A 12,411-nucleotide genomic window follows, 5' to 3' on the forward strand; every position below is an offset into this window, starting at 1 on the left:
CTAGTTGATGATACATTTAAGTAAGTACTTGTATGACGTGAAGACAAGTACATCAAATCAGAAGTTGGATATAGCACAATAACAATGGTTAAATGTGTGGTGTTAATGAAGCCAAATGATGCACATAGAGAGGTTCAATATGATGTTACACAGATAATCACTGATGCCTTGCTCATTGAGAAGGTGGAAAAACAACCAACATGGATGAAGTTGATCACTTAGGAATTCTAGATGAATACCACTCCTATATGATAATCGATAAGCTCATCTGCATTGTACATACTTCTATAATATTTCTTGTTATCTCTTAGGTTTTGATGGTTTGTATCTATTGCAAAAGATACTCCAAAGGAAGAAACCTATGGCTATAATGTGATACTTAGGTTGAAATGAGAGGTAGCATATGAATCCTTTGATGGCAATAGATTCCGAAGACAAGGATGCAAAGAGGACAAGTGCTACATTTTCAAGATCTCTAATATGGAACTTGGTTTAGGGGGGGTTGACTTGGTAAATTGGATGCAACAAACAAGGAATGAGGATTTGTGACATGCAAGGGTACACTTTGATCACGCTAGAAGAATTATCGAGACTAGTAAAACTATGGGGTGCCATGTGTATGATCCTAGGTATACCGAAGCCCACCAAGCACACTTTTGATATTGAGTGAAATGTAGATTAACAAGGCTCGTGTTTGCATAACTACCACATCATGTAGAATCTATTGACAATAGCTATGTGGGAGATGAAAGAGGGGGAAATGAAAGGCCAATGCCTTATGTGGAGGAGTTTAAATGAGGTCATTTGAAACCATGGATACCTTGAAGGTAGAATTCACTAGTTTTATGTAAAGGCAAATGAATCACAAGCAAATTGTGCATAAGCGCTAATGCATTAGTGCTTAATGCATTAGTGTTAATGCATAAGCATCATGCATTAGCGCTAATGCATAAGCTCTATCCAAAAGCGCTAATGAGCAACATGCATCAGCCCTTATGCATTAGCGCTAATGCATAAGCTCTATCCAAAAGTGCTAATGAGCAACATGCATCAGCCCTTATGCCTTAGTGCTAATGCATAAGCTCTATCCAAAAGCGCTAATGAGCAACATGCATCAACCCTTATGCATTAGCGCTAGCTTAAGCATTAGCAGTAATGCATGATGCTTATACATAACGCTTATGCATTAGTGCTAATGCATAAATGTCATGCATAAGCACTAATGCATGAGCATCATATATTAGCACTAATACATAAGGGTTATCCATAAGCGCTAATGTATAGAGCAATATACATTAGTGATTATGCATTAGCACTAAATGCATAAGTGCTAGCACTAATACATACAGCAACATGCATTAGTGCTAATGCATAGAGCAGCATGCATTAACGCTAATGCATAAGCATCATGCATTAGTACTAATGCTTGTGGGCTCTAATGTATAAGCTGTAGACATGTAGTAGTGTTAGTGTGTATACGCGCTTCACCAGGGGCACTTTTCTCCCACTGGGTTTTTCCCCCTGGACATCCAGTGTGAAAGGACACCTTATCTCTTAGGGTTTCATATAAGCTTTGTAGCTCTGAGTTTGTACACACATTATTATTCCAATACAGAGAGACAGACTACAGAGATCTCGTACACAAGCTCTATGTCTTCTCCTTCTCCATCTTCTTCCTACTCTGAGTTGCTGTCTTCCTTCTGTTTCCTGTTTCATCATCTTCAACAATTGGTATCAGAGCAAGGTGATTTCTAGAGCCTCTACTTGCGTTTTCGCGTCCGCGCGCGCAATCGTAGTTTTCAGGCAGTTTTCGGAAAATTTGCTCGTGGGAGCATCCTCGACGTTTCGGGAGTATTCTGAGCGGGCGACCTGGAGTTTTACCCCCCTTTCGAAGCCGTTCGAGCCCTCAGAATTTTGTTCTGAGCAACGTAGTAGAAGTTACTTTTCGGAGGCGTTTAGATCAAGAGGGTGTGCTTTTTGACAGATTTTCTTCAGGTAAACAGTTCTTTTGGGAAGCAGCTTGTCTTAGCTTTGTGCTGAGATTTTTTGTAGAGTTTTGCTTGCATTGGAGAGGAGATTTGCGAATCTCTTGGAGGTTCTTTTGCTCTCTTGTGTGCATCTACAGTATGGCTCAATCTACGGAGAAAGAGATTTTTGGTGCGTTTACATCCGAAGACAAATTGGATGGTACCAACTATTCTCTTTGGTCTTTTATGGCCAAAAATGTTTTGGTTGGTAAAGGATTGTGGGATTATGTATCTGGAGATGAAGTTCGTCCAGGTAGCATTGCACCTGCCACGCCTGGTCGTGGTGCAGCTGTTGGTGCAGGACCCTCACAAGTCACTCCAGAGCAAAAGAGATGGGATACTAAAGATGCACAGGCTATGGCTATGATTGCCTTAACCATAAAGAGGACAATCACACCACATATCAGATCTTGCAGAACTTCTGAGGATGCTTGGAACACTCTACAAGCTATGTTTGAAGGAAGAAACGCTGCCAGAATAGAGTTTTTGAAGAAACAACTTGACAAAATACAGATGGACGAAGGTGATGATATTGTCGAGCATCTTACAAAAATCAGGGATCTTAAAGAGCAATTGCTTAGCATTGATGAAGTGATTCCAGAGAAGGACTTGGTTTCCAAAACACTCAATTCACTACCACCATCTTATTTGACTTTTCAGACTTCTTTGACTCTGTCTTTGCGAGCTAATCCTGACCCTCTTCATTTTGAAGAGTTAGTGGCTTTGCTATTGCAGGAGGATCAATCACGTAAGAACAAGTCTTTACAGGTGGATGGTATGGATCATGCTCTTGTTGTACAGAACAAAAACAAGGGTAAAGAGAGTGCTCATCACTCCAAGTCTAGTGCAAGACAATCTTCAGAGAAGTCTAAATGTGATTCCGACAAGTCCAAGAAGAAAGGTAAATGTCACTACTGCAAGAAACCTGGTCACGACATTAGTGAGTGTAAAAAGCGAATTGCTAAAGAAAAGAAGAAAGAGTCAAGTTTGGTTGTTTCAGCTTCTGGTGATTCTTCTACAGCTAAAGAAGAGTCTGCAAACTTTGTGCAGGATTCTTATGCTTTTGTAGTATGTTCAGATTTTTCTGCTTACAGTGTTGACAAGACACAAATGATTTGGTACTTTGATAGTGGTGCATCCAGGCATATTACTTCAAGGAAGGATTTGTTTTGTTCATTGGATGCAGCTCCAGCAGGAAAGAAGGTGACATGTGCAAGTAATGCTTCTTATCCAATCAAAGGCGTTGGTAAGATTTTGATTACCATTTCAGATGGTTCAGATTTATGCTTGCCAGATGTCTTATATGTTCCAGGGATCAAGAAGAATTTGCTGTCTGTATCCTCTCTTGCAAAAAATGGTCTTCGGGTCATTTTTGAGGATGACAGATGTGTTGTACGAGATCGAGAGATGGTTATTCTCTTATCACTACAGGTACGCTGGACAATGGACTATTTGTGCTAGATCGTTATGAAAAGCAGATTCAGGTATGTATTGCAGAAACAAAGACTCATGCAATGCAGGATGTTGAATTGTGGCATGCTAGATTTGGGCATGTTAGTTATGGCAGTTTGATGACTTTACAACGTCATAATATGGTGCATGATTTGTCTTTATTGGAGATGCCACCAAGACATGTATGTGAAGGTTGCGTTCTTGGAAAGATGCACAGATTTGCATTTTCACAGGATGGTTCAGTTAGAGCGACACGAAAGTTGCAGCTTGTACACAGTGATGTATGTGGTCCTATGAGGACGCCATCTATAGGAAACAGCCTTTATTTTGTGACCTTTATTGATGACTTTTCCAGGTTTTGTTGGGTGTATCCACTCAAAGCAAAGTCAGACGTGTTTGCAGTTTTTCAACATTATGTCGCCATGGTTGAAAATGAAACAGGTTGCAAAGTACAGACTCTTCGTACCGATCGAGGAGGTGAATACATGTCAGGTGCATTTAAGGATTTTTTGGGAAAGAAAGGCATTAAACACCAATGCACTATGCCATACACACCACAACAGAATGGTGTTGCAGAAAGGAATAACAGGTCTTTAATGGAGACAGCTAGATGTATGCTCAAGGCTAAGAGTTTACCTCATAAGCTATGGATGGAGGCAGTTGCTTGTGCAGCACATGTTTTGAACAGGTGTCCTACTCGTGCCTTGAAGACCATTACTGCATATGAAGCTTGGTATGACAGAAAACCTTCAGTCAGTTATCTTCGTGTTTTTGGTTGTCTTGCTTATGCTCACATCCCTCAGCAGTTACGTGGAAAGCTTGATGATAAGGCAATCAAATGTATATTTGTGGGGTACAGTAGTGGAAGTAAAGGTTATAGACTTTACAATCCTGCTACAAACAAGATTTTTGAAAGTCGTGATGTAATTTTTGCAGAAACTACTGCTCAACCTATGGTTGCTTTTGATGTACCGCATATGCAGACACATGATGTATTTGAAGGTTTGCTTCCTTCTTTTGTGGAGAATCAAGAATCACAACAGGTTGATAATCTTGATCAATCTTTTGATCAGCATGTGACACCTCATGATGTAGAGGAAATTGTGCGTGAAGAGCAAGAAGTTCTCAGGGAAGAAAGAACCTTGCCTAAATGGGTTCAGAAAACTTTGCAGGATAGCAAGTTGGATGCACCGTTGCCACGAAAAACACGTGCTGGTACTACTTTTGGCAGAGAGCAAGTAGATTTGGCTTGCTTTAGCACTCTTTGTGATGGAGATGAGCCTGATTCATTTGATCAAGCTTTAGAGTGTGTTCAGTGGAAAGATGCTATGCAGCAAGAAATTGATTCTATTCATAAGAATCATACATGGGATCTAGTGGACTTGCCTACAGGTAAAAAGCCTATTGGTACAAAGTGGGTTTTTAAGGTAAAAAGGAAACAAGATGGTATTGTTGACAGGTACAAATCAAGGCTTGTGGCAAAAGGCTATGCGCAACAGAAAGGCATAGATTATGATGAAACCTTTGCTCCTACTTCTCGTGCGTCCACAGTTAGATCACTAGTTGCAATTGCTGCTCATCATGGTTGGAAAGTGCATCAGTTGGATATCAAAACTGCTTTTTTGAATGGTGATTTGCAGGAAGAAGTTTATGTAAGTCAACCAAGTGGTTTTATTGTAAAAGGTCAAGAGCAAAAGGTATGTAGATTGCGTAAAGCTTTGTATGGTCTCAAACAGGCTCCAAGAGCATGGTATGAGAAGATACATACTTATTTGATTGGCCAGGGATTTCAGAATAGTCCAACAGAAAGTACTTTGTATGTCAAAAAGAGAGATGGAGTTCTCATTATGCTAACACTTTATGTGGATGATATGCTTCTTACAGGCAATAATGCAAATGAAATTGAAGCGTTTAAAGATGCTTTGAGAAAAACCTTTGAGATGTCTGATCTTGGTTTGCTACATTATTACTTGGGTATTCAGTTTGTGCAATCAGAGGATGGCATATACATGTTGCAGGCAAAATATTTGCATAAAAGTTTGGACAAGTTTGGTATGCAAAATTGTAAGCCAATCTCTACACCTGTAGAAACTGGATCAAAGTTGAGCATGCATGATGCTGGAGAACCTTTTGATGTACATACTTATGCAGCAGCCGTTGGTTGCTTGATATATTTGGCAGGCAACACTCGTCCAGACATTCAATTTGGGGTTTCATAAGCAAGCAGATTTATGCACAGCCCAGGTATGCATCATTGGCAGGCTGTGAAGCGCATACTTCGTTACCTTTCAGGTACCCCTAATCTTTCCATGTTCTTTCCAAGGGGGGATATGTATGGAAAGCACAGTTCTATGCAGCTTCTTGGTTACAGCGATTCAGATTGGGCTGGTGATTTTGACACACGACATTCCACAAGTGGCAATTGTTTTTTCTTGGGAAATGCATGTATATCTTGGCTAAGCAAGAAGCAACCCACAGTGGCTACATCAACTTGTGAAGCTGAGTACAGGGCAGCTTTCACGGCAAGAGTTGATTGTGTATGGATACGCAGGTTATTGGCAGATCTTTGTGAGTGTCAACAGGCACCCACTACCATTTTCACTGACAGTCAGAGTGCTATGGCAGTTGCAAGGAATCCAGTATTTCATGCAAGAACAAAGCACATAGAGGTTCACTACCACTATGTCAGGGAAAGGCTACATGCAGGGGAGATCACACTAACTTACTGTCCTACACAAGATAACATTGCAGATCTATTTACGAAGGCGTTATCACGAGAAAAGTTTGAAGCTTTTCGAAAAGCTTTGGGCTTACTCTCATACACATGATGATCTGCTACCTTGTACGGATTCACACTATCACTACAGGGGGGATTTGTAGACATGTAGTAGTGTTAGTGTGTATACGCGCTTCACCAGGGGCACTTTTCTCCCACTGGGTTTTTCCCCCTGGACATCCGGTGTGAAAGGACACCTTATCTCTTAGGGTTTCATATAAGCTTTGTAGCTCTGAGTTTGTACACACATTATTATTCCAATACAGAGAGACAGACTACAGAGATCTCGTACACAAGCTCTGTGTCTTCTCCTTCTCCATCTTCTTCCTACTCTGAGTTGTTGTCTTCCTTCTGTTTCCTGTTTCATCATCTTCAACATAAGCATCATGCATTAGTACTAATGCTTGCGTGCTAATGCATAAGCATCATGCATTAGTACTAATGCTTGTGCGGTCCAATGTATAAGCATAGAGCAACATGCATTAGTACTAATGCTTGTGCGCTCTAATGTATAAGCATAGAGCAACATGCATTAGTGCTAATGTTGCATAAGCATCATGCATTAGCGTTAATGCATAAGCACTAATGTATAAGCATAGAGTATCATACATCAATACTAATGCATAAGCACTAATGCATGTCCATAGAGCATTAGTGTTAATGCATGTGTGCCAATGCATCAGCGCTAATGTAGAAGCACTAAAGCAACATGCATATGTATAAGTGCTGATGCACACACATAACTTGCACTAATGCATTAGTGCTAATATATGTGTATAAGCGCTATTGCACATGTATAGGTTCTAATGCATGTGTATAAAGTGCTAATGCACATACATTAGTGCTTATACATGTGTATACAAAAGCCTTAGTGTGTGTATACATATGCATGTGCATGTGCATATGTATATCCATGTATATGTGTATGTGTACATATATGTGTATATGTATGTGTATGTGCATGTGTACGTATGTATGTATATACATGTGTAGTGTGTATGTACATGTATTGTGGATATGTATGTGTATGTGTGTAGGCATTGTATATGCATGTGTGTATGTGCATGTGCATGTACATGTGTATATAAATGTGCGTGTATGTGCATGTGTATATAAATGTGCATATGTATGTGTATGTGTATATGTGTATGGTTTATGTATGCATGTGTATGTGTGTGTGTATATGCATTGTGTGTGTGTGTGTGCGCGCATGTATGCATTGTGTGTGTGTATGTGTACGTGTGTAGAGAATACAAGAAAGAGGGTAAGGATATGAAGATCTACCGAATAGATCAGGGAGATTACATCATCATCATCAATAGAAGAGCGCTCCTCAAGCTTCAACAAGACCTACACATACACACACCTATTAGGTAAGGAAGATCTATGTGTGTGTGTGTGTACGTGTACGCATGTGATAGTCGTAGATCTAGTTTGATGTGTGTGTGTGTGTGTGTGTGTGTGTGTGTGTGTGTGTATGTGTGTTTCTTTTTGTTTGCACATGAATGTGTGGGTGTGTGTGTGCGTGCGTACATACACTAGGGTAAAATATGTGTCTTTCCTGACCAAATCCCTTCAGGAACCTTTGTGACCAAAACCTTGTTTGGAGACCTATTAATGAGATGGACAGTGGTAGGAATTCTTTAGCCCAAAACCCATTAGGCAAATCAGCATTGGACAACATGCTACAAACCTTTTCTTGAATTGTATGGTTCATCCTCTCTGCAACACCATTTTGTGGAGGATATATGGAGCAAGCAACTCTCTCCTTATCCCTTTCAAGTCACAAAAATCTTGAAAATACTTTGAGACATACTCCCCATCATTGTCAGAATGCAAGCACTTCACCTTCTTGCCAGTTTGTGTCTCCACTAGTGTTACAAAATGTTGAAAAATTGAAAGGACTTCATCCTTTCTTCTAAGAGGATAGGCCCATACTTTACATGAAAAGGCATCTATGAATGTGACAAAATAAGGAGCTCCACCCATTGAAAGTGTTGACATAGGGCCACACACATCACAATGCACTAGTGTTAAAGGCTCACTTTTCTGAGTGCTACCCTTTTGTGTGGTGATTGTGTTTGTTTACCATACAAACAATGCTCAAAAATAGAAAAAATAGAGAAATTCAAGCTAGTAGCATAACCAAAATGAGATAGGATTTTCTTTCCACTTTGAGACATATGTCCTAAATGGCGATGCCACAAAGAGAGACTTGGCTACTCAGTTACATAGATTACATTATTTTTTATGTTGGAAACATGTAGCATGTACAAAGTAGTAGACTTTGAACTATGTGCTACAACAAGAGATCCTTTGGTGATTTTCCAAGATCTATCACAAAATACACAACTGAAACCAACATCATCCAGCTGTTGTGCATTGCTCAAGTCTTGGTGAGCTTCGGCACATGCCTCACATTCTTTAGTGTAAAAGTAGATCCATGTTGAAACTTTAACTACACATCACCAACTCCAATGATCTCACATGCATAGTCATTTTACCAAGCTGAAATTGGCCCTTACGAGATGCATCATAGGTATTAAACCACTCCTTATGAGGAGTAAAATGAAACGATGCTCCTGAATCCAAAATCTAGTCATGCATAATAGAATCATCCGTGACAACTAGATGTGCACCATCCAAGCTTGAGGTAAGAAGAATATCACAATCTTCACCATCCTCACTTACTACATTGATCTCTTCAATATTTACACCTGAATTTTCTTTTTCATATGCCTCTTCTTATGACAATAATAGCACTCAATGTCTGTTATTCCGACCACATGACTTAATGCATGAACTTTCTTTTTCAACCAATTTCCCTCTATCATTAGATCTATCTCTGACAACAAGAGCATTACCACCATGTGAAGTATCAAGGTTCTTTCTCTTTAGTAAGAAAACTACTTTCTATGTTAGCAGAAGTAAGACCACTGGGTTGGTGCAGAGCTATTAGCAGCTATACAAAATGTATCCCATCTCTCTAGCAGCATAACCAACAAAAATATTGCTTTCAAATAATCATTAAACTTGATTTCTTGTGCACTAAGTTGACCAAAGATAGTGATGAACTCATTAAGATGACTAGACATAGACATCCCTTCTGTCACATAACTTCATACATAGCTCAAAATTGGTCTTCATGTCCTTGACATTGAAATACACACACTTTGACAGCATTATGGTAGACCTAGAAAGTTCATCCAACTACTGCCAGTCATCATTTGGCACCCCCTTTGGTTTGACGCCCTATAACTTTACTGGCCCCGGCTTGCTTCATTTGCACTAGCACATTGTAAATATGCTCCTTTCAAAATGAGAAATTGGTGCCATCCAACTTCTCGATGTTGAATAATGAGCTCTTGAATGAGGATGTCATCATAACAAGAACTCAATAAAGAGGCTCCCATAATCGAATAATCAGAACCTAGGGAAAAATGGATAGCGTTTTGGCAGGAAAATCAAGTGTGATCAATTGTCCAAAACTCAAAAAACTAACAGAAATGTGTCATTTTTTATCGATCAATTTCCACTACGCATCTCACTATCTTTGATACACTGTTAATCTGGGCATATGCATAAGAGTGTATCAATGCCTCAATGGTTGATTAGCAATAGTATACCATCATTGAACTAGCCTCATAAACATACATCCTAGGCTCGATGTAGAAAATGAGGTTGTTGGGGGATCGCTCCAGTACCTAATCTACCAAATTGGTATGCTTCTACTTCTAATATCGGTCAGCTTCACAAAACCTCACCACAAACCTCACAAAAGGTTATGCACAAATTCTGTCAATGCATTAACCACATAAGATCACATCAACCATAATAATTGTAGCTGTAACCACAGTGGCAGTTTGTCTGGTAATTTGACCCACAAGATCTTATACATCAAAAAATGCATCTAACAGAGATATTACAAAAAATTATACACAATGCAATATCTGCAACTTGTATCTTGTAGCATGTAATTGAGAGTCTATAACCTATTTACTCCTATGTATGCACCTGTACCTATAACCTGTAGAATGACCCAAACATGTAGAAAACATAGAACCTACATCTAGTCGAGAAGAGACAAAAAAATGCATATGCAATACTTGCACAGTCAAAACAAGGCCTAAAATGACCTCAAATAAACAATTTGAGAAAACCAAGTCCTTCGTACATTACCCCAAGCATATGTGGCTATGTCTTTGCTTGTTTTTGTTAAATCTTGTCGTAAATGAAAAATGTTGTCAGGTGTACTGCGGTGCTACCCCAAGCCTCCCACCTACTATAATACCGGTTGAATTTGCAATGCAGGAGTGTGCAAGTGTGAAGTGAGGCGAAGGTGGAGTGAAGAAGAAGATGAGACACAAATATAGTGGACTCAGTCTCAATAGTGAGTTAGAGTTAGAGTCCTTATTGTTTTGTATAGTAGTATGAATGGTCAGTGTTAGTGTCCGGTCGCCAGTTACTTAGGGCTAGTACATTAAGCTTTACCACCTGGACATGTTTGACATTGCTACATGGTGTTTTTTCTTTGGATATGTTTGTATGGCTATCATGCTTTTGTGAAGGTGAAGACAAATCTAAGGGGAATAATGCATGGGATACTTTCTTGGAGGGTTGTACATGAACCCATTCTTATATATATTAATCTCCATGTGAGAACCCACTTCAAAGTTTGCTATATACAAGGTAAACAAAAATATTCAGAAGAATTTATGCACACCATAAGTGGTTAGGGACATTTTCACTACAAGAGAATTGGGGCACACTAGCGTCACCAAAAATACTAAATTACGGGGATGTCGGTACTACCGTTGGCAACAAAAATAGCAGGCGTGTCAATATCTGCATTTGTAAGTGCGCCGAAAATCATACCAAAAAAATTAACCTTTTTTTTCGTAGTTATGTTTACAGTCATTTTTAATGTTTTTAGGCCTTCTGAGTTCATTTCTCATGTTAGAATTGTAAAAAGAAAGATTATTTTAAAAGTTAGAGAAAATATCTATCTTTTTCTAAAATTAAAATAACATTAAAAATTTATTAATACAGAATTGACGACCATGAAGAGGGAAGAGTTGTTAGCAGCGGCTAACACAAGCTACACCAAATATGCACCAAGCGGAGATATGCTATGGATGTCACAATATTTCCCACTCACTTTGTATAAGTCTTGGGCTCACTTGGAGTTCCAAAGTTGTATTTGGTAGTTTGAGGGCTCAAGCTTAAACCCATAGTAGAAGGGAAAGTGGTGAAAGCCCTTAAAAGGAAGCCTTTGTGTAAGGAGGCTTCATTCTTGAGTATCCACTCTTGAGGATCCACTTTTGAGAGCTACCTCTCTCTAGAGTGTTCACTCTTTGGCGTAGCCTTGAGCTTAATGTCTATGCTTGAGAGGTTGTAATTAGTGTAAGCTCTTCTTTATTAATCTAATTCTTATTTTCTCATTAGTCTCTTCTTCTCTACATTTCATCTTGTCATGAAGTAGTAATACACTTTCATTATTCTAGATTTGAGAGATGTATGTACTTCTTGCTAGTAACCACTCTTATCTCTCTATGAGCAATTGATTTGTGTTTTTTAGCATCATAAATTAGGGTGATTAAGTTGGGTCTTAATCTTCTAATTTGTGTGTGTGCCCTATTATTTGCTTGTGTGTGTAGATAGGTTTTATGGAGCTCTAGCACCATTCACCTCGTGTGTGTAAGCTATTGATGAAGTGCCTTAATTGACGTGTGGTAATTAGTGTGTGCTTATCATTAGTGTGTTTGGAGTTTCTAGTCTATGGCAAGTCGAACTTCGGTGGGCTTGATGTGTGTAGGAGATTAATTGATTAGTGATTATAGTAGGTTTAGAGTTAGTCTTGCCATGGCTAATCTCTACTTGCAATGGAGAGGTGATCTCTTGAATCCTCTATTCCATTCATCTTAGGCTCGTACAATTATCACAATGGCTAAATAAATCGGGAAATTACAATACATGGCCATCTTTACTGCTTCTTCACTTTGATCTTCGATGTGCATCCATACGTCTTCAGTATTTTTAGCAGCTTTTGTTAACTGACGTTGACTTAGTTAACATTCTCCCCTTCCTATTTTAGTGCCCGTCCCTGGGCACTGTTGAAAAGTGTCCTTGGAGGCTGTGGAAGGTTTTGATTGGTTG

At 39.2% G+C, this 12,411-nt stretch overlaps 1 protein-coding gene across 1 annotated transcript in view; it reads left to right on the forward strand.

The window, feature by feature from the left end:
• The window catches only part of LOC147464536 (uncharacterized), a gene marked incomplete at its 5' end in the record, with an annotated part of 19,824 nt that extends 9,237 nt beyond the window's left edge, over positions 1 to 10,587 (forward strand). The window contains one exon of the mRNA XM_086509775.1: positions 10,504 to 10,587. Coding sequence (XP_086365901.1) covers positions 10,504 to 10,587 — 84 coding nt within the window. The remainder of the gene's footprint in view (positions 1 to 10,503) is intronic.
• Positions 10,588 to 12,411: the final 1,824 nt, after the last annotated feature.

The sequence above is a fragment of the Adiantum capillus-veneris genome, chromosome 1 (genome assembly GCF_014529385.1).
Source record: "Adiantum capillus-veneris isolate H3 chromosome 1, ASM1452938v2, whole genome shotgun sequence".
Lineage (NCBI taxonomy): Eukaryota > Viridiplantae > Streptophyta > Polypodiopsida > Polypodiales > Pteridaceae > Adiantum > Adiantum capillus-veneris.